At 41.9% G+C, this 23,188-nt stretch overlaps 1 protein-coding gene across 1 annotated transcript in view; it reads right to left on the reverse strand.

Annotated features, from left to right (window-relative positions):
• Positions 1–243: 243 nt before the first annotated feature.
• LOC133409584 (sprouty-related, EVH1 domain-containing protein 2-like) overlaps positions 244–23,188 on the reverse strand; it is a 32,038-nt gene continuing 9,093 nt past the window's right edge. Inside the window, exons 2-6 of the mRNA XM_061689807.1 lie at positions 16,515–16,707; positions 16,050–16,218; positions 12,042–12,106; positions 5,137–5,298; positions 244–4,987 (exon numbers count right to left, since the gene is read on the reverse strand). Of these exons, the coding sequence (XP_061545791.1) occupies positions 4,199–4,987; positions 5,137–5,298; positions 12,042–12,106; positions 16,050–16,218; positions 16,515–16,707 (1,378 nt within the window). The 3' untranslated portion in view covers positions 244–4,198. The remainder of the gene's footprint in view (positions 4,988–5,136; positions 5,299–12,041; positions 12,107–16,049; positions 16,219–16,514; positions 16,708–23,188) is intronic.

The following is a 23,188-nucleotide window of genomic DNA, read 5'->3' on the forward strand; positions in this document are numbered from 1 at the left end:
GTGATTTTTTTTTTTTTTTTTTTTATATATTTATAACTTCTTTGACCGTCAGATATTATAGTACCATGTCAAAAGACATGCGACAAGGCTAAATGTAAACTAGCTTTTGGATTCAAATATACTGTGCACGCAACAACGCGGAGTTAATGTCTTTTGCGGATCGGATCGGCGAATGACATGAAAGCCGATCAGCATAAAATGTTAAATATCGGCCGATACCGATGAGCCCGATCAAATCGGTGGAAAGTCCACCTGTTTTGCTGAAAAATTAGCCTATTCGCTGTTTTTGTTTTCATTCTGAAACACCAAGATGACTTCAAAGCCCTGTTGAAAAGAGAAGCAGTGCTTTGGCACCATCTTGTGGCATCTACAGGTAATTATAAGTCATTTTGGGTTGGGCGTCAATTACAAGCAGACCTTTGCTATTCACGGCAGGGCTCGAGCCTCAGTAGTACTGTATGCTTAAAAATATTTGGTTGCCACTATTTTCTATGACTTCTGATTTCACAATCAATTTAATGTTGAAAATAGAAAATCAAATGTTGTGGGCAATTGTGTGAATGTAATATGTTGAGGTGATCAACCAGAGATTTTCAGTCATTGCGCTTAGACTAATACAAGTAATCTTAAATCTTTTCATTTTAGGAAATTGCAACATCAACAGTTAGTGTCACAGGGTCATCAGGTTGCAACAGAGATTGGAAGAGTCACAGAAAGGCATAGAAGTGGACATCCTTGAGGGGGGGGAAAAAGTGCCGTTCAGCTCCTTGTTAGAGAAGAGCAAGTCATTACTGGCACCATTTTCTAGATGAATCACGCTTAAAAAAACCAAACAAAAAAACAGGACCATCAGAAAAGAAATCGGTACAAAAATGACCTTATTGGATTATCTTCCTTATTTGCATAATGTTCCAGAGACCTCAGGCTGTTGTGGAAATGTAGACATCGATGCACTAAAGGAACTTTCTAGCACGAGGAAACAAAAGTGCCGGGTACTTTGTGTCTTGATCCTGTGGTGCAACATTATGAACGTCTTTCTCCATTGTAGTATCGAAGAGGAAGTGAATCGTAGCATCCCATTGACAATCAGCAGGCAGGCACGGGTGTGCTTTCAACATTTTCTTTCCTTTTATTGGCGGCGGAAGGCAAAGAGTAAGACACACATTTGACTTGAGTTTTTTTCTCACAAACCCCCCCCCACCCGACACACACCCACACGCACACACACTCGTTATCTACAAAGTACTTCCTGTTCCTTCTCAAAAAGCAAAAGCTACATCCATCGTACGTTAGTTAGAAACAGTTATTAAAAAAAATAGAAATAAAAATGTACAACATACACGAGATATATAACTTTTGCTCTTGTGTGTTTTTTGTTTTTTTACAGAGGTAAAAATGCAAAGCGTAAAAAAATGGGTCTAATTCAAATACAGGGAGTCATAGTTTTTTTTTAAAAATAATTTCTCAACTTAAATATGAGACAGAAGAAGCCTATGCGTTCAGGCACTTGTAAATTGGCTCTGAAAGGACACAAAAGAGTGGATGGAGAGAAGAAAAAAAGACAAACTTTCCAATCTGATTGTCTCTCCCTGGTGCGTGGCAACACAAACGGGATGCTTTTTTTTTAAATTTTATTTTATTTTTTTATATAAAATCCCCGCAGATGCAGCGTCGGGAGGTAAAAAACACAGGACGTGTGAGACGGCCGAAAGGAAAAAGGACATCCTCAGCCATTCTGGACTTCAACTATAGTAAGTGACATTTCCTTGGCACCACAATCGGGACGGGAGCTTTACTTCCTGGATTTTAATTGAGACGGAAAAAAAACAACAGCACCCTTGTCCTTCTAAATGTTAAAAAATGTATTTTCTTGAAAAAAAAGTTTGTGAACCATTTACATCAAACTGGTTCCAGTAAGGGGTGAGAGAAAGTATCGCAATATCGGTACATTATAGCTACACCAACATATCAGTACAGGATTAATAATGCCGATATTTGAACAGTATAGATATGCCAATATTATATCAGTACAGTATCGAGAAGCCAATATCAGTACAGTATAGATTTGCCTACATCAGCTGTCGATACAAGATAAATATGCCAATATTGGTACTGTATTAATACGGCAGCATAAAATTTTGATACAGTATTGATTGGCCAATATCAGATATTGATACAATATAGATATGCCACCATCAGATATTAATAGAGTGTAGGTATGCCAATATGAGATGTTGGTACAGTGTTGAAACGCCAACATCAGCTATCGGTACTGTATCAATACACAGACGTCAGATATCGTTACTGTATCTATACGTCAACATCAGCGATCAGTACTGTATACACGAACTAGCTGACATCAGATATCCGATATTGATACATGATTAATATGCCAACATCAGACATAGTTATAGTAGAAATATCAGATATCTGTGCAGTATAGACATGCCTAAATCAGCTATCAGTAATATATCGATATGCAAACATCTGCTATTGGTGGTACTGATACGCCAATATCAGGTATCGGTACAGTATAGATATGCCGACATTAGCTATCAGTACTGCATTGACACACGGACATCGCCGCATATTGGTACAGTATCCATACGCAGATATCAATACTGTGTCGATACGCCAACATCAGTTATCGATGACGTGAAATGTTTTTCTTCGACCAAATTTTGTTTTTAACTAGATATCAGAGTATGCATGATATCGCAATTTATCACATCTGATTTTCTGTCTATTTTTATTGTTGCATAATCGTTGCATATTATCCTCGATGGGCTAAAATTTATAGTTGTAATGGTTTCATCCATGTCACTTACACCACCACAGCGCTAGTATTTATTTTATCGTGTTGCTTCATGTGTTGTTCGGATTTAACATACCAGTGACTATTGTTTAGAGTTAATGAAAACTAAATGACAGAATTTTTAAAGGACTGAATAAGCAATGCTAACACTTTACCACAAATGTGGCATTGTATTGAGCTGTCTGGTTATGAAATGGTCAAAAATGGATAAATTCAGTAGGGATTTCTGTTTCAGTGGGTTTGAGTACCTGCTCCACTAATGTGACCGGTGGCCTTAACTGATTGTACGTCGCGGATGTCTTATTTTGAATTATTAAGAAAAAATAGTTTCAACCAACTTTGTCACCGCGTTTTTCGAGCTCTGAGACCTAAATCTTTCGCTCTGGATTGTTAAGGCAAGTGGCAGCAAAAGAACGCAGAAATTTATCCGACCGGATTTGGGTAATTATATTTGAGGCACCTTTTGGAATAATAATCATAGCAATAATTGGCGAGTGTGACTGGAGGCACCACGAGTGAGCCACATGGCCAAAACGTCCTTGTTTCTGCTGGTGGATCAGTACAGTGAGAAAATAAATACAAATCTTTTGGGATGTTTTGATTGGTAGGCTATGGATTCATACTGTACGTTGAGGTGTAGTGTCTCGATCGGAACAGGGATACCGGAACATAAAGAATAGAATCAAGAAAAGAGTACAGTGTTCCCCCACATATAGGAGATTTTTAATTTATTTTTTTTGTAACCTATCCTCTGTAATTCGCAGAAAAACTCATATTTGTTGTTTTTGTGCTCAGGCCAAAGCCCTGTCTTGTACAAAATTATTGCTTTGGTGCCAAGGAGCTATGTTGCAGTGAGGGGAGGAGCTTCATGTATTCTAGCCGTACCCCTGTCTAATAGACAAGTAGTGCTTTGCCACCATCTTGTATCTATCTATAGGCAATGTTAAGTCTTTTTAAGGGTATGTTTTAGCTTATTGCAGCAGGGCCTTGTCCTTGTATTTGTGGGGGAACACTGTAATTCAGGTTCTCTTATGCCAAAGTCAGTGTACAAAGTATAAAGTACCTGCATATGTGATACATATATGTTCAGCTATAAAACAAAAACAGAAAATAAAAGGCCCCCTGAAAAGAGTGCTGTCTCTCGCCCAAAAACGGAGCGCTAAAATGGCTGCATGGAGAGACGAGACAAGTGTCTGCCTTTAGGGGGAGCTTATCTTCCCAGGCCTCTTAGAAAATGCACCAGTTTTTTCTAGACTTTTTGGCTTATTTCAGTTCCAGGAATTTTCAGGCAATCAAGCAGAACCTCTGCGGTTCTCCTGTCTTTCCCTGTGCTTGCGTTGGGTTCTTTTTTTTTTTTTTTTTTTTCCCCCCCCACACGTCCTCTCAGCTGAGGGCCTTGTGTCGCCCCCCGCAGCAGCCGCACGCAAGGCCCGCCCGGTGACACGCGTTCAGGGGCGGGTACAGGCAGAGGCAGGGCGCCACAAGAGACAAGCCCAGCAGGGCCAGCCAGCGTGTGCCCAGCCGGCCGCCCTCGCCCCCGTCACAGGAGCACGGATCAGAGTAGTCCCCTTCCGGGTCGGACATGCAGTGGTAGAGCATTGTGTCTGCGAGCCACATGCAGCTGACCCGCCTGACGCAGCCCCGCACAGGGTCAGGCGCGTCCTGGCACCAGCCCCGCCTGTTCTCCGCCACCAAGAAGGCTTCGCCGCAGTGCTCGCAGTGCGCCCGCTCCAGCCCGTCCTCCTTGCGGCTCTTGCCCCCGTTGGTAGACAGGGAGGAGCTGGGCAGGAAGGATCGAGGCTGGGCGGAGACCACGGAGAAACCCTGGCGGTAGGACCCGCCGTGGTGGCCCTTACCGACGAAGGGTCCGAGAGCCGGGTCGGAGTCCGAGGGCGAGAGAACAGGTGCCAGCGGGTACGTGTAGTCGTGCTTCTGCGTCTCGGTCTTGGCGAAGTGGACATAGGATTCCGTGTCGTCCATCTGGATGAACTTGTCGCGCATGGTGGCGTGGCGGTAGTCCTCATAGCCCGTGAGCCAGGAGCGCTCTGACGGTCGCGCGTGGAGGTGCTCGCTGATGCGGTCGCCTGTCCGCTCCCAACTGCGCTCACGCGGGTTGATGCGCACAATTTCCTCATCCTCCTGAAAGGTGACATGAGGAAGCCGGGGCAGAGGCTGTGGAAGGAGAGAATACTTTAACACAGTGATTCTCAACTGGTCGGTCAGGACCCAAAATTGGGTCGCAGACGGGTAGTAAAAGATTTCAGGTGGGCCTCGCCCTAATACAAGCTCTTTCGTTTGTCCTATTCGAACAAACTTCCCACCTGGTCTAGCAGGTAGTGGTCCGAGAACCGGTACGATTCGTGGAGGTTGTGGCGATATCCCAGCATGCACCTGTGCCTCTGCGGAAGAGGCGAGGATTCGAGCGGCGGCAGGCAGCTCTCCAGCTTCTGGGACGAGGAGTTGGATGAGCTGTCTGTGGCATTCTAGGGAGGAGGTGGAGGACAAACAAACACAGGATGCGTCTGAGAGCAACGTTGTCATAGGATGCGACGAAAAAAAAAAAAAAACGTGGTCGCCATCAGGGGGACGCCGCGATTTGACAAACAAAAACAGGAAGGCTCTGCTCTGATTGGGGAAAAACAGGAAAGGAGAGCTTTGTTTTTCAGTTTTTTGGCTTCCTCATTTGGAAACTGGGGCAAACTTTTCAACTCATCTGCCTAGAAACGGAACCATCAAACCAGCAAGTAGTCCATAATGGCTTTAGGGATGACTTATAACATTTGTGGATGTGGTTAGCATGTCAATGGAGTTAAACAGTTTTGACGTAGTCCCTTAAAGGAGACATCCATCCAGCCATCCATTTTCTAGCGGTTGTCGTCACTTGGGTCACAGGTGAGCTGGAGCGTGTATTAAACATGTATTCATTGTGCTAGTGACACAGAGGAATAGCGGGATGCAACCTGGACCGGTGGCCAATTTCAAGAGTCTTCAATTAACCGAAAATGCATGTTTTTGTAATATGGGAGGAAGCCAGAGTACCTGCAGAACTGTGAGCCAGGCATGCTAACCACTCCCCCCTCCCCCCCCACACAATTTAAAACAGTTCCCAGGTGTCTTAATGTCAGTTGCATGCTTTTGTCAAAATACCAAGGAATGAAGCATTGCAATGCACTTTACACTTCAAAGCCTCAAAGCCACTGTTCTGCTTGACATGCTTCTTTAAAATAAAAATAAAAAAGCGAATTTTCTCCGCTTTTTGCCCAGACACTGATGTTTTTGGTGAAACCAAGCCATGTTGTACTCCTTCCAAAAATGCTGGAAACCAATTTATTTTCTTCTGGTGAAAGAAGAGGGTCTACACTTTCTTTTAGTACGTTCGGTGTGACAGAACACAATATTATGTTGGTCTTCTTGAAAGATCAGTCAAAATGCTTTCAAACGGTTGGCAATATGGCAATAACTGTGCGTTGAAAACAGCTGGCAGTGAATGAGTTAAACATCTCTGTCAACAATGGTTAGTCCATCTATTAGCAGGACTTCCGATTTGGGGTCAAATCTCTTTTAAAAAGGCAAAAAGCTCATTTAGTTGACTAAAGGCTTTAGCAGAGATTAGCCCTCGCTGACATTTCCCCCAGCTCTCTGGAGCATTGTCCTGATGATAGTTGCTCTGGAAGGGAATTCCCTACAGAAGCCTGCTGAGAAAGCCATCAACGAGCCTCCACTCGATCAAAAACAATTTGTTCTTACAATTCCGCCAGTCTCGGGTCCACAGCGTCGACAGATTTGCATGTTCGATCCACTTTGCATGTTCACGTCACCCGCATCCTGACAGCCTTTCTGCCAAAAGGCCGTCAGGGCTCCGCTCCAAATCAAATCTTGGCGAGACACCACACACGTCTGGCCACGCAGCACTCGGGCAGATCGATTTCAGACAGGCACACCGGAGGTCGCAGGCGCGGAGGGGGCCTCGCCGCGTCCCAGCTGACAGGCACGTGTTCGGGAATGCGGTTTGTAGGGGATGTTTCATGGACGGGAAATATGGTAGCAGGCTGTGTCACGGTTAGATTTTGGGGATCTTAGACTTTGGCACTGTACAAGTCAAAAACGCTGTCCAGATTTGGTAAACAAAAGTGCAGGAGAAAGGCCAGGTTTTTCCAGGTTCATCATGGTTCAGCCTCAAGTTTTTTGGAACCTTTCCAGAAAACGTGCAGCTCATTGTGCAAGACACCGAAGCCAAACACTATAAAAACATGTTTGCTTAAATAGATCTATTTAAATGACAGTGAAGCAGTGTGACAAAAAAACACTAAAACCAAAATGCTTTCAATTTGGATTAGCAGTTTAGATTATACCACTGCAACTGTCAAAGCTATTTGTTAGCCCGTCTAGCGTTTTTGCATTGTTATGTTAGCATTAAGATAGCGGAAGGCAAAGTTGTGTGGGTGTTTTTAAATGTTTGTTTTATGTTTAGTTTGACAGTAAACTTCAACTGGGAATGACAAACAACTTGAAGCCTCTTTTCTTTGCAGAATTGTTTGCTATCTGCCAAACTAAACAAATCTGCAACAGCTTTTATCTCAAGGCACCACTATACTAGCAGGGCTTATTAGCGGTTATCCGATAAAAGCGAGTCTCTTTAAAACAATGTTTCTCGCATTACACATCTGTTTTAGCCGTGGTGTCATTTTCATCCCTCGGAAGTTATTCCTAAACATGATCACACAGGACAAACTGTTCACCTCTCGCGCTTTGATCCCATCCATCTATGAATTATTTTCCAGATTTATATGATCCAGATATGTGTGTTTGTGTGAAGCTATACCCGCTATATCCTGGCCTCTGTCCCTGAGCAGCGCTCCCCACATGGACACTGCCATGCTGAGAATTCCAGCCCCCCCCCCCCCCCCCCCCCCTTCTTTGCTTTCTTACAAAAGCCCTTGCGGAGCAGCCGGCCAAAAATAACAAAACATACTCTGTACTCTGGCCTGCGAGGCTGCGACTAATTCAAAACAGGATCGGACTGCTCACTCTGCGAGCAAGTTTGAAATGCATTTAAAAAAAAATAATACTAATCTGAGTTTATACTTCTGGACATAATCTCTCCAGTTCCCAATTCTGGACACTTCCGAGCTACTTTCCAGGCCTTTGCCTCGCCCTCCTGGGACGAACCCAGAATTGACCCTCAATCCCCCCGTTCGCATCCACTCCCCCTGTTGTGAACGAGCCAAAATAGAGACAGCGAGACAGAGGAGATGTTCCGAAAGGGAGGTGGAGGAATCATTTAGGGAAGTATGTCCCCTCGTCCCCCGCCCCCTACCATCCCCCAGTGACTGTCGCGCTGCTAACTTTGGGAGATGTCATTAACGGAGGCTAAAAGGAACAGCAGAAAGGACAACATTGAAAGTATTACGTTAGTGTTCCCTCGCTATATTGTGGTTTATCGTCCCATCCCGCCCACACTATATTGCAGCTTTTTACACTATTGAGTTTTGACAGTGTACAGACACTCGCTTATTTACGAATATTAATCTCATGAATGCTTCGGACATGCAAACACTTCTGTGTTATTTTGAAAAAAAATTGAATAATTGAGCAAGTCTGAATTTAGGTTTGTGCACCTTCAGTGGACATGAAGAAATGCAGAGTATTTGACAGCAAGAGGAAGACAAGGTCTCCTACTAGAGATGAGAAAATATATCACTGTTTAGTATAGTTGTATGGTGGTTGATGTTGGTATGTGTTACTGCGCCATTTCTGTTAAGGTTGCAGTTGTTTGAAGGTGAATAATTATTGGGATGATGCCAATTTCCGTTAGCCGTCTATGGTGTTTCATACTACCTGTATATGTTAGCCTTATGCTAACAGACTTTCATAAGACAAAAATGTACTTGTTTTGGTTGAAAATGTTGCTGTTGAAATGTCCACTGTTTAATTATTTGTTTTATGTGTCAGTTTTACAGTAAACTTCAAAATGGAGTGACAAATAGCTTGAAGCAAGCACACTTCGCCTCTTATTTGGAGAACTGTGCAAGGAGAGCCTTCTTTTTGTCTCCTCAAAGAAAATCTGAGTGAGAACAGGCGCTGATAAATACCTTAAGTGTTTTAAGAAGTTTAAGTGTGTTTTAAGATGTTTAAATGTGTTTACAGCGTGTAGGCAGGAGGGGGGGGAAACTACATAAAAAAAGTTTTATATGGGTTCTCTAAATCACGGATTTTCACTGCATCCAACAGATTGACTGTCTGTTGTACTAGAGCGGCTCCAACTACCGGAGACAAATTCCTTGTGTGTTTTGGACATACTTGGCAAATAAAGATGATTCTGATTCTGATACAGGGGTGCACACCCCTAAGTGCTATGGAGAAGAATATATATATATATATATATATATATATATATATGATAAAAAACTAATATGAGTGCCATCTTTTTCAAAGAAATAAAGTTCCAATTTTAAACAAAGATGTATTTTGCTGGGATAAAAACTCAGACTCTTCTCCTCAGTTTGACCCCCACCACCATAACTGCAAAATTCTCTGCCAATGTTCTACTAGAACCATTTTGACATTTAGTCATTGCAAAGAGAGACTGTTGGAAGGAAGGAAGGAAGGCTATCACATGAGCTGCGAGGGAATTCTTAAGAAGCACTATTCAGGAACTATTTGGGGAAGTTTCCCTTCAGAGCCCTCATTTAAAAAAAATAAATCAATCAATCATATAATAATAGTCGTCGTTTAGAATCTGAAGGATTATTTTGTCCTTATCAGCGATGCTATATTGTGTACTGCCTTTTTTTTTTTTTTGTACAAGAACCGGCAGGGCGTACAACCAGCTCAGACCCGACTAGTTGGCAACTTAAATGGGCCGATAAAAACAGGTTCAACAGAGGTAAAGAGGGAAAGTTGAATCATGCAAGCACTTTGGTACAACCCCAATTCCAATGAAGTTGGGACGTTGTGTTAAACATAAATAAAAACGGAATACATCCTCCATCCATCCTCCTCAACGTACAATAGCAAGGAATTTAGGGATTTCATCATCTACGGTCCATAATATCATCAAAAGGTTCAGAGAATCTTGAGAAATCACTGCATGTAACCGGCAAGGCCGAAAACCAACATTGAATACCCGTGACCTTCGATCCCTCAGGCGGCACTGCATCAAAAAATTACATCAATGTGAAAAGGATATCACCACATGTGCTCAGGAACACTTCAGAAAACCAATGTCAGTAAATACAGTTCGACGCTACAGCCGTAAGTGCAACTTAAAACTCTACTATGCAAAGCAAAAGCCATTTATCGACAACACCCAGAAACGCAGCCGGCTTCTCTGGGCCCGAGCTCATCTAAGATGGACTGATGTAAAGGGGAAATTGTGGACGTCGTGTCCTCCGGGCCAAAGAGGAAAAGAACCATTCGGACCGTTATGGACGCAAAGTTCAAAAGCCAGCATCTGTGATGGTATGGGGCTGGGTTAGTGCCAATGGCATGGGTAACTTACACATCTGTGAAGGCACCATTAATGCTGAAAGGTACATACAGGTTTTTGAGAAACTTATGCTGCCATCCAAGCGACGTCTTTTTCATGGACGCCCCTGCTTATTTCAGCAAGATAATGCCAAACCACATTCGGCACGTGTTACAACAGGGTGGCTTCGTAGTAAAAGAGTGCGGGTACTAGACTGGCCTGCTTGCAGTCCAGAACTGTCTCCCATTGAAAATGTGCTGCGCATTATGAAGCGTAAAATACGACAACGGAGACCCCGGACTGTTGAACAGCTGAAGCTGTACATCAAACAAGAATGGGAAAGAATTCCACCTACAAAGCTTCAACAATTATTGTCCTCAGTTCCCAAACATTTATTGAATGTTGTTCAAAGAAAAGGTGATGTAACACAGTGGTAAACAAGACCCTGTCCCAGCTTTTTTTGGAACGTGTTGCAGCCATAAAATTCCAAGTTCATGATTATTTGCTAAAAACAATCAAGAACATTAAATATCTTGTCTTTGTAGTGTATTCAATTAAATATAGGTCAAACATGATTTGCAAATCATTGTATTCTGTTTTTCTTTGTTGAACACAACATCCCACATACAATAAAAACAATACAATAGCTTTGTATATCTGAGAGGAGCTAATTTTAGTCTGGGTGTGTGAGAGAGTCGTCGCATGTACACATGCACATTGAGTGCATTTTTTTCAGAATTTGTCATCTGTAAGCAATTAATTTTTAAGGGTAATGTAAGATGAATTTGAAATGAAATGGAATTGTTTTGGGATCACAGTTTGTGATGTATTTATGTTTTAATCTACATTCAGACCGTTAATGAGAACACTTACAATGAGCATGGAGAAAATGCTAACATTGAACTAACCGTGTGGTAAAAGGCCAACCCGAACTGCAGTCAAAGGGCCTATGTGACTTTTCGTCTTAATAACACTTTATAAACCCAGTTTATTTATTTACTTTGTCTTTTATTATGTTTTTATATTTCTCAATACAGTGGTAATTTTCTTTATTAAAAACTGGAAACAAAATATGGTGGTATTTTGGAGGGATGGAACGAATTAATGGCATTTCAAATTCATTTCAGCGGGGAAAATTGATAGTAAATTTCGTTACAAGCTTGGTCACAGAACAAATTAAACTTGTAAATCAAGGTAGCACTGTATGTCCCCTTTAAAGAATCAGTACAATCGGTAAATGTACTGTATTCATGTTCCCAGGGAATTTCTTTGAATGACCATCCCTTGCTTTCCCAAATTCAAGTGTAGTGGTGTCTCGTGACAGCTCTGTAGAAGCCTGCCTCGGCCTCTTTGAGTGTTTGTTTGCGTCTCTGCGGTGGCGGTACACTCCCAGCAGAGCACCCATTAGTCTTGGCCATCGCAGACAGCCAGAGTCCAAAAGATGAACCCACGAGGCACTTCCTCTCGTAAATCAGCCGCCCCGCACTAAGCTGAGAAACAGCTGCGAGCCGCTCGTTTGCTCACTCGCTGCTCTCTTTTTAATTTGCCCGAGTGGGGGGGAGGAGGGGGTCAGGCACAGCGGGGGTAAAGGGAGGCAGTAGGATACAGGAAGTAACCTTCTGACCCTGCCTGCTGCTCTTGGTGTTGGGTTACAAGGAGGTTGGGGGAGGGTCCCTTTTTTAAAAAAAATATTTATTTTATTTTTTTTGCAAACAGCTCGTGTGTTTCCCGAGCTAAGCAAAAAGGAAACATGCTTACGGTGAAGACGTCGTCGTCGCCCAGCTCGCCCTCGTTCTGGAGTGCTGTAGAGGAGGTTGTGGAACCTACAGAGGAAGAAGGGGGGACACGACAAAAACAACAACTCAACAACAGTAGTTATGGTGACTCTGAGGGCCACTGACTGTAAAATTCATGAATGTATTAATCACCTTAACATATTACATACAGTATACACAATTCCGTCTACATTTGATCATTATTTTGTCTATTTTTAACAAAATCAGATATTGTGGTACAGTGGTACCTTGACTGACTAGTTTAATTCTCTCCGCGACCAAGCTTGTAGCTCACTTTACTTCCCATTGCAATCAATTGAAATGCCATTAATACACAAAAATAAATTTTTCAAAAAAAAAAAAACTTTAATAAAGAAAATTAGCACTGTATTGTAAACTATAAATATACAAACATAACAGAATTTAAAGAAATTAACTGGTTTTATAAAGTGTAACTAAGCTTAAAGTCTCCCACATACACTGTAGTTTGTGTGTTGATGTGTACCTTTAAGGGGCGTGGTCTCGTGAGTGACATCAGGAGCTTTGACTCCAGCTCGGGTTGGCAGTTTACCACGCAGTTAGTTCAGTTTGCATCTCCTCCATGCTCCTTGTGAGTGTTTTAATTTTGTATTTGTGTGTTGGACTGTTTGTGCCATTCAGTGCATTGACTATCTTGACAGTGCATTAGACTATCTGAAGCTCTTTTCTAAGTCATATTTTGGCTTGCAACAAAGCAAATAAAAAATAAAAACAACAACAACCAAGTGATAGCTCGTAACTAAAAAAAAACGATAAGTTGGAGCACTCATAAGTCAAGGTACCACAAGTATTGTTGAATTTATGTTAAGAAGGGATTTGGTGGGGTGAAAATGTTTGTCATGACTGTTAAATGTTGGTACAGCATTTCCGACAAAATGAAAAGAACAAATCCATTTTGCAAGAAACATGAAGTCGATACACTATTTGCTTTAGGGGGCCACATAAAATGATATGGTGGCTTGGAAAAGACCCCTGGGCCTTAAGTTTGACCCGAGTGTTTTATGTTGTGTACCACTTACCCCAAAGCTTCCATGAGCAAAGAGTGTTCCTATAAAGTCAATTTGGAAGATTGGGGCGATAGTATAGGGACATTCCACCAGAAATGTGGAGTTGGTTCACCATTTTCAGTTAGAAAAGCTTCCAAGACTCCCCTGGGAACACTCTGCTTTGTGCACTGGGAACAGAAAAGGGCCTTTCCCAAATGGTTCCCACAAAGTAGATGGTTGGTTGTCCAAAATGTCAGAAAGGCTAAAAGATTCAGGCACAACAAAGTTATTTCCCCCCCCAATACACCTCTAATGCACTTTAGACTAAGTAATTATGCTTATGCTGTCGCTTAGTTTTAGGGCAGACTTATGGCACTCACATCAGCAGACATCAGACACGTGTCTGATTTTTATCTACCTTCAGAAGAAGCCTGGTTCTGATATGATTCATGCTTCCCCCCACCCCCTATTTATGCAGTCAGATGCATATCCCAAATCATCTAAACCATGCAGTATAAATCCAGGCTGCGTGACTAATTAATTGATTGAGACCCTAGACTTTGACTAGACTGTGTCCGCGGATCTTTAAAGACCCAGTAAAGTCTTTAAATGTTTTTTAAAAAAAAATACATTAAATATACAGTATGTGAAGGTAAGTGCTGAAAATGTGGGAAGACTGAAAACAATTAAGTACTACATAGACTTTACACCGATTTTATCGGGCTGATCGGTATCGGCCGATATTGAGCATTTTATGCTGATCGGTTTTAATGTCATTTGACGATCCGATCAATGACGTTATTGATCGGTTCCGCAGAAGACGTTTTTACGCCGCTTCGCCATCGTATTGGTATAGTATTGGAAATATTTGACGGCCAAGAAAGTTCATTCATACATTCATCTTCCGTTCCGCTTATCCTCACTAGGGTCGCGGGTGCACTGGAGCCTATCCCAGCTTTCTTCGGGCGAAAGGCGGGTTACACGCTGAACTGGTCGCCAGCCAATCGCAGGGCACATGGAAACAAACAACCATTCACACCTACGGGCAATTTAGAGTCTTCAATTAATGCATGTTTTTGGGATGTGGGAGTAAACCGGAGTGCCCGGAGAAAACCCACGCAGGCACGGGGAGAACATGCAAACTCCACACAGGCTGGGCTGGGATTCGAACTCCGGTCCTCAGAACTGTGAGGCAGATGTGCTAACCAGTTGTCTACTCTGACCCAATAAAGTTATTAAAAAAAAAACATGTTGGCAGTGTGGAACAGACAACACGTCTGAGACAGACAACACGTAATGCCCGGATCAGACTACAAGACAAATTTGCTCTTTCACGATTGCACTATGTCAGACTACTGCAATTGCAATAAAATCTTGTATTACGATACCACCGCGTCCCGTTTTTTACGATCATTGGGTTTTATCTTGTCAACTCAAATGCTACCGGATTCACTCGTTACCGTGGTGACGACAACAAGAGTGGATAGCGCCGACTGTATTCTAAGGGCAAAATGGTTACCGGTGCTCTGGACAGGAGAGGACGTTCGTTTAAGCTTGCTTGAGGTATGTCTAATACCATACGGCTCGCAAGCATGCAACAAAACGTTATGTAGCCTAGCAAGCTAGTGGTAGCACGAACGGTTGTACATAAACATGCCGCCGTTCTGTCGAATCATACTCTAAAGTTTCGGTGTGGATGAAGTAATTTATTTAAAAATAAAGTAATTTAATTACAGGAAGTTAGCAGCCAATATTTCTGTCATGTTGTAATGTTGGTTTGACCTGACTGATTAGAATACACGATCTGACTAGAGCAGTGATTTCCAACCTTTATGGCGCCAAGGAACATATTTTACAATTGAAAAATCTCACGGCACACCAACAAACAAAAATGTCACAAAAAGTGGATACATGAATTATTGTATTTACTTCCTGCCATCTAATAGAAGACCATTCATTTGTTCTCTCTGTCACTATGCCTCCCAGGCATAAATAGAGGAACGAAGATACATTATTTCATGTAAATATAATGTTTTGAGCAATTAAGTACACAAGTACATACAGTAAATGAACAGGTCATTTCAATAGACACATTCCTCCATCTTGTGATCGGATCGGTTATGGTTTTTTTAAACTCGCTGATTGGTGATCGGCCCCAAAAATCCTGAGCGTGTAAAGCCTAGTACTGAATTGTTGAGATATAGCATTCAACAGTTTTTCACCATCTCAGTTGTCTGAATTATTTGGGTGGGGCTAAAAACTAGCCCATTGACATGTAGGCTTGGGCATATACTTTCTGGCATAAAAAATAAATAAATAATCATCACGTCGCTACATGTCACACCCTTCGACGGACACAGCAGTGTGATGCACGGCCTGCTGAATTTTAACGGAGGGGAAATTGTCCCGTCGGCGCGGCTGCGGGCATTACGCCTCTCTGCGGCCCGTGAGAGCGCGTGCAATGTGCCTTGCTGGGAATTCTCGCCAGGAAAGAAGGCACACATTTTGATTGACAGCTGAAAGTTGCACAGGGCGGGGTTTCCGGGGCATTCAGTGACACGCCCACAGTGTCTGGAAGCTGAGAGAATGTCTCAATCCTTGACCATTTTGAAGCCTGATTTCACATACTTTACATATTATATAAATATATATAGATATAGTTTATGATATTTTTTTACTTAACTTTTTTAATTCATGAAAATTTGGCAAGCTTGTAAACAATACTCTTTCCTGTGATGTGTCAAATTTGGACATTCTTTGGGTCAGTTTACTGGGCCTTTAAATCGTTTAATGCCACATCTACTTCTTAATTTTTGTTTGGATGTTGCTATCAAAGTTATAAAGTTTACACTTCTCGGCCAAAAATCTAAAACAATTGAAGGAAAAAGGAAGTATGGCAGAAATTGATCGTGCCTTCCTGAATGTCATTTTAAGAACTCGATGTTAGCGGTGACGTCGCCACGTACCTTCCGCCAGGTCCTCGACGGCCTTCCGCACCCCCCTGTCGAAGGCCCTGGCATCGGCCGGACTCTGGAAGGACAGGCCACACCTCCGGTCCTCCACCTTCCAGTGGTGAAAGGTGGGTGTGGCGATGGTGTACACCAAGTCCTTCCTTAGCGGGCAGTCCATGATCACCTGCCAATCAAACGGACATCAGTCAGGAGTAGTGTTGCAGGAATTTTTTAAAGATGTAAACTTTCTATAGGAATGAATGGGAATGAAGCAGGACTTTACTACTTGTAAATTGAGTTGATATTTTAATATAATCCTGACGAAACAACAAGATTTCACGCAAGCAGATGTACCTAGACCAGTGTGTGCCCCAACTTAGTTTCATGGAAATTTTCTGGAAACTTACTGGAAAATATTCAACCATTGTCGAGAAACATTTTGTCAAACTAAAATATTCGCCGTTTGTGTGGGGGCATCACCTGTTTGTCCCGTAGCCGCTCGCCCCGGATGAGGAACTGGGAGATGCCGGAGGGCGGCAGCTGGAGCAGCTCGGGCGGCCGCAGGCGGCACACCCCCACTCTACTGAGAGCGCCCCCGTCCTGGGCCAGCCAGCCTCCGCTTGAGTCGTCCCGCGTCATCACCACTGCTTTCACACGCACGATGTAGCTGTCACTGCAACATCACAGCACAGGAAGAAAAAGAGTTAGACCCCCGATCGGATTGATCACCTTTTGCAGGATGAACCCTCGCTATATCGCAGTTCATCATTTGCACTTTGCACCCCCTTTTTATCGTGGATTTGTAAGCAACCGGTTTTTAAGTGTTTTACAGGGTACAGTCTGGTTTGAAAAGAGTTGCCTACTTTCAATGTGTTAAAGTAGCAGTTATTTGAAGGTTTATAATTACTGTAACATCTATGTAAAATTGACTGTCTGTTGTCGTACTAGAGCGGCTCCAACTACCGGAGACAAATTCCTTGTGTGTTTTTTGGACATACTTGGCAAATACAGATGATTCTGATTCTGATTCTGAAATTTTCATCAGCCTGGCATTTTTCATTATTTGTTAGCATTAGGCTAGGTGACTTTCATTAGACGAAATTATGTTTTGGTTGAACATTTCGGTGTTTAAATAATGTTGATTTGTCTTTTGTTTTACAATAAACTTTGACTGGGCGTGACAAAACCAGCTTGAAGCAAGCACGCACGCTGTGCCTCTTTTAGAGAACTGTGGGAGTGAGAGAGTGAAAACGGGCACTAAGGAATACTTTAAAAAGTGTGTTTTAATAAGTTTAAAACATGTTTAAGTGGTTAAAGTTTGAATGTTTTTTTTTTTTTTTTTTTTTATAAACTATTTTTTAAAAAGTATGGTCTTGATTCTTTCTGTATGGCAGATTTTCACCTATTGCAGATGGGTCTGGAATGTATCCCGGCCGGATAAAACGAGGTTTCACTGTATCATCCTTTCCCCCGTCGAGTTTGCTTTCACACATTGGCAGAATGTTTGAGGGCGTCTGCAGTCACAACTTTGCCTCGTCCTCTGATGTGGGAGGTGTTAGAAGCACACGCATTACCATAAACACATTTAACTGACACTGCTTTAACTTTTTTTGTTTTTTGTTAATGGTCTGGATTTCTATTTTTTACCTTTATACTGTAGTTGGAGTCCCATCAATGTCACATGAAAATCCCGTGATTGGACTACATGACAACTAATGCGTATCGAAATGACCAAGGAAAACTAAGTTTTCTCTTCTGGCAAACAATATATTTGTGTGACAGAGTGCAAAGACTCCATTCATGTTTTTTTTTTGCGGAAGACAGTTACGTGGGAAAGACAAAAGCAAATAGTAGTTACTTTGTTTCAATAAACCACAACAGCGACCAATAAGAACGTGTTTTACAGTAAGTTCAGTCGACAGCTTTGTAATTCTGCGACAAAGCGCAATTTTTTTTAGGGGGGGGGGGTCTTCACAGCATTCAGAACAACATATATAGAATAAAAGGAGGTAAACAGTGACAATATTGCTCTTTCTTGTTACTCCCCAATTTGCCAGTCATATTCAAAGAGTGAGCAATTTTGTTTTATTATTCAGGGCGTCCCTAAAGTCTGGACACACAGGTAACGAACGACAATGTGGAGTTATCGCATTGACTTCACGTGAATCTTGCAAATTATATTATAATGTTGAGCTTTTGATAAGTGGTGGGCGTGTTCCATAAAATTGTATAGATTAATTCCCACTGCTTCTAGTACATGAATGGCAATGTTAGATTTGTTTGTTTATCAAATCAGATTTCAACTTCATCCTTCCAGGACAATGGCGTAAGCATTTTTCTGTCCTCTGATTGGTTGGTCAGAGCAAAACTTGTTACAGCCAATTTAGACTATAAAAACATGTCTGATGCAAACTGTACAAATTCATACATTTAATAATCAGTGTCTCTGGTGAGTATTGTTTTTATTTTTTTTGTTTTTGTCATGCTAGTCAAAGAATATTAATTGTGAACTGCTCCTAATGTTCGTGGCAAAGTTGCGTGTTGTTGCCCTTTTTGTATAGTATTGTTTTCTTTAATTGCAAAGTGATTAGTGGTGGTATTACGACATGGAATAAGTCAGGTAAGTGCCCAGTGAAGGCCCTGGTACCAAATGCTTGGCCTACTACTGTATTGATAATATTCCAATTGAATTAACTGTTGTTGAAAATGTCATTTCTTGAACATATGCATTTTTGCACGTGTGCATAGTTTCAGAACACCCTGGATAGTGGTTAACTTCCCTTTCCTCTTTGATAACAGCTAGGATTGTAAAATTGGGATTTTTTCTTTTCAACATTGCCTGTATAGTTAATTGACTTTAAATAATATTCTATGGGAAATTGTTTATTGGTGGCGGCGGGGGGGTTGAACAAAATGGAAGTTTAGTCTACGGCATTCACCAGTACAAGACAAAAGAGTCGTCATGTTCCAACATGACAGTCGCCACCCTCCATGGCGACACAATGAGCTCGGTGCACTGATCTGACAACAACAGGAAGGAGGCTTTGTGTATGCGTGCGAGTGTTTTTTTTTTTTTTAAATGAACATGCAAAGCGGTGGGTGGATCGGCGCTCCACTGTTTGTCTGTCGTCACGCCGTCAGCCAGCTTGTCATTCAGTCACTTTTATGAATGTGCGTGGGTGGGAGGGAGCCGCTCGACCGGTTTCGCCACCTGTGCTGTGTGAGCGTGTGTGTGTGTGTGTGGGGGGGGGGGTAGGGGGGCACTGTCTGTAAGCTAATTATATAACAACACCTCTCCTCCATCTCCCTTTTCAGCCCTCACTTGCTCGCTCACCCACCGACACACACATCTGTATTTCATATACGGTAGCATTCCCTTGGCTTCTAAAACCTCAACTGAGCCCATCTTCAGTCATAACGACAGGTCGTATAAATAGACCGGGAAGGTAAGATTCGTCTGAAAACGCCACAAGATGTCTGACAAACGTTTCCTCCCACTTTTTGTCAGATTTGCGAAATAATCCCGAAGTTATTTTTAAGGTCAGGAACTAAAGTGAAATTAATGACTAGGCTACCATGATTGAGAAATTATTGCTGAACTAGAGGTTGTACAACTAAAGATTTTCTGTAGTCGACTATAATGTGATCAAAGTTGATTAATTGATGAAGTCATTGATATTGTTTCAGCACAGTACATCTTTTAAAAGTAGCGAGGATCGGAATAGCCGAACTAGCAGACAGGCGAGCTGAAAGGCCTCTCTGTAAATTGGCCGATTGGAAGCTGAGATGCCGAGAACGCGTGATTAGCAGCTAGTCGACTTCGAGGTTAAAATGATGCGAAGTAGTAAAGTTGACTCGAATTGGTTCAACTCATGACTCAACAAATTTTTTTTTTTTCTTAAATCGAAGACTCTCTCTTTGAATGTTCTACACTCCTGTTTCTACACTGGTGTCACCTGATGCCATTTTGTTCTTGTTCTTCATGCGCTACATTTTGCGCAGTGACTTCAAGATAGGACCAATTTGGCCTCAGCCACTGGATATCCCTCAGACTTCATTTGTCATAGTCAAGTGTTTTAAAAAGAATAGTTGGTTTACACACAAAAACAAGCAGTCTTAACATTAACTGTCTTATAATTGTATAAAGTTGTCACTCCCCATTTTGTTGTTCTTAAGACCACGAAATATAGTTGAGAGCAAATCAACTGCACATCTGTTGTATTGCAGACAATTTGCCTTAAGGGACGATTTTCTATCACGCCCATCCTTACTGTAGTTGTAGGAAATCAGTAAGCCCTAGTAGAGGAAAGCAACCCTATAGGCCATGTTTATTTGAAAACATTTTTAAGTTTATCATTAAGGTTGTTTCAGCAGTCAAAGTTATGTTAGTGACTCATACCGGTGCACATGGAGCACTCCGTATTTCTGTACAATGCCTGCATAAGGATACCGATCAAACGTTGATTCCATCGCAATGTATAAGGGCACATATCAGATTTTTTGGGGCCTTTTCCAGAAAATACTTTCTCCTGGCTTCTGATTGGTTAAAAGAGCCCAAGAGTTAGCAGTCACAGTGCTGGCGTTGTTTGAGATCCTAACATCCTGAAACCGCTCTGTTTCGATCAACATCACAAGCTGTTTCAGGTGAAGCTCCACACCGCTGACTTTTGGTAGACTTTAAACACATGTGCGACAGGTTGGCCCCCACGCAGACCACCCACAAGCAGCAATAACAAAAAAAACAACAAAAAAAAATCCAGACCTGTCTATAAGCACACTTGCTCCAAGACACACAATAGCTGCTATCAGCGCTGTCGGAAATGTGAAAATGTCACATTTCGGTCGAGTCTTGTGACCCGCGTTTAGGGCCCCCGTCTGCTGACAGGCCCTATAATCTGCGGTGGGAACACACAGGGAAGAGCCACAAGCGCTACTTTGATACACACGGCGGTGGAGGCGGCCACCGCATGTTCTCGGCCAGCACGCAGACAAACGTACACGGGCGCACACGGACATTTGGGGGGGAGATCTAATTCAGTCGAGGCAAAAGTGATGAGCTCTTTGCGAAGTTCCTTGCCTTCTATAAAGTCATATTCTAGGACTTTAAAGTCATTTTAAGGTCAGGTTTAAAACTACATTTTTCACAAAGGTGCCAAGTACAACTATTCCATTCTAGGATCAAACTGTTCCCGTCGTTAAACCTTTAGTAACCATACAGGCAAGGCTTGAAGTAACATTTTAACATTGTCAACTCAAGTGTGAAATAAGTTCTTTAAAAGTCCGATGTAAAATACAGCCATCTAACTAATAACAAAATTACAGAGATGCCACACACATCTATTTTTTAGATGAGTGGGATGAGTAATGATGCGCGTGGTGACATTAGCATTTTTAAGTCCTTAATCCGCTACATGCGGAATCATGTCACCTGACCAAAACCCAAAAACGGGGAAACTGGCTTCTTGGGTATGCTACGTAAACGAGCATATACGGTTTGATGACATGATTGTTCGAAGCCGAACTTGCAAAAATATTTTTCTTTATGGCTGGTGTTTTCGGACAAAAATCAAATGCATGTAGATCAGTTATTTATACTAATATGATATGTAAACACGAACGAAGCCCCAACATCGAATATTTCATAAGTCATCTTTGGTGACATATTTTCTTTGAAAAAAGACACTGTAGCCGTTAAGTTCCTATGGTTGCTTTGATCCGCTCTCATTCACCATTCACCCGAACCGTGAGTACGCGTTCGACCCGTTTTGCCGAATGCGGAAGTCGTTTGCGTATATACTGGATTTCAGGTATTTATTTCTATTTTCTCATCTGTTGTTGAGTGTTGCAAAAAGCCAAAGAAAAAGCAAAGCTCAAACCCAAAGGTCTTATGAGCTATGTGTAGGGGTTCTGAGTGTTTTGTGCTACTACTTTATGGGCATATTTTCCCCCATTTTTTGGAGGGTCAGATTCCGAATTGTAGTCATTAAATGACTTTTACCAGAATCTAAGTGATGGGAGAAATTAAATTTTTTATGTACTGTACTGGACTTTCAAGTACTTTGTTAAAAAGTCTGACAATTTTAATGTAAAAGTCCAACCTTTACTGATTTAACTTTTCACACGCAGTTTTTCCTGCTTCCTATTTGTTTTGTTGCCAAATGTGTTTCCGCAACGAAGTTGGACTACGTGCGATTCGTTGGCAACTGTGATAAGAGTGAGGGCAAATCATGAATCACATCCTCTTCTAATTTATACAGCCTCCCTGTCATCAGGTTGAAGGTCAACTGATGACGGGCGTATTGAGCTTAAAAAAATTGCCAATCCCTTTTTTTTTGCGCTCATATCAGTGAAACATAGTGACCAAAAAAAACTACGTTCAGACCTGCAACACAAAAACTGTTCAAAGCACTATTTAATTATTTTTTACATTACAATTACAATTGCATCCAAAAATTCCTTTGTTCAGGATTTATCCGAAATGCTACTCGAGACCTGAGCAATTCAAAATTCTTAAAACGTCACAGTTGTTCAACAAAACAACCAGTTTCTGATTGCTCAAACTGGTAGCTGTGCCGAGTGTGAAATTTAACACCCAAGAGTCACTATCCACGTCCCATCTACCTCAAAAGCAATTGTTGCTGCATCAGCTGTGTGAACAGGCACTTACCACTCAGGCAGCTAAATCTCAATATGCGCCAATTTACCAGGAAATGCAAATCCTAAAAGTACGCAATTGGCTTCCCTTGGCTAAATACAATCATATAAACTTGTAACGTACTGATTGGTGGTCAGTGTAATGTTAGTGATTACATGTGTAATTAATATTTTTAGCCTAGTTAAAAAACATTCCAACATGCTTTATAAAAATTGTATTTTGTCTTGTTTTCTGAAAACTTTCAAATAGAACTTCACCATCTACGCTTTTAGGCTAATAATATGCGTCGGTAGACATTTTTTGTGCAGCAATACGAGCAGCCTAACAGGGTCGGCCAGTCGTCAGGTTGTCACGTGTGGCATCCGACTCATGCGTGACTGATTGTGATGATTAAAAAAAAAAAAAGGCTCGTCCTGTGTGGTAAGGGCGGCGACACTTCCTCTGAAAAAGGTTTACGGGGCCACTCCTTGGGCCAATCAACAGTAGCACGCATACACAC

This window comes from Phycodurus eques, chromosome 11, assembly GCF_024500275.1.
Source record: "Phycodurus eques isolate BA_2022a chromosome 11, UOR_Pequ_1.1, whole genome shotgun sequence".
Taxonomy (NCBI): Eukaryota; Metazoa; Chordata; class Actinopteri; order Syngnathiformes; family Syngnathidae; genus Phycodurus; species Phycodurus eques.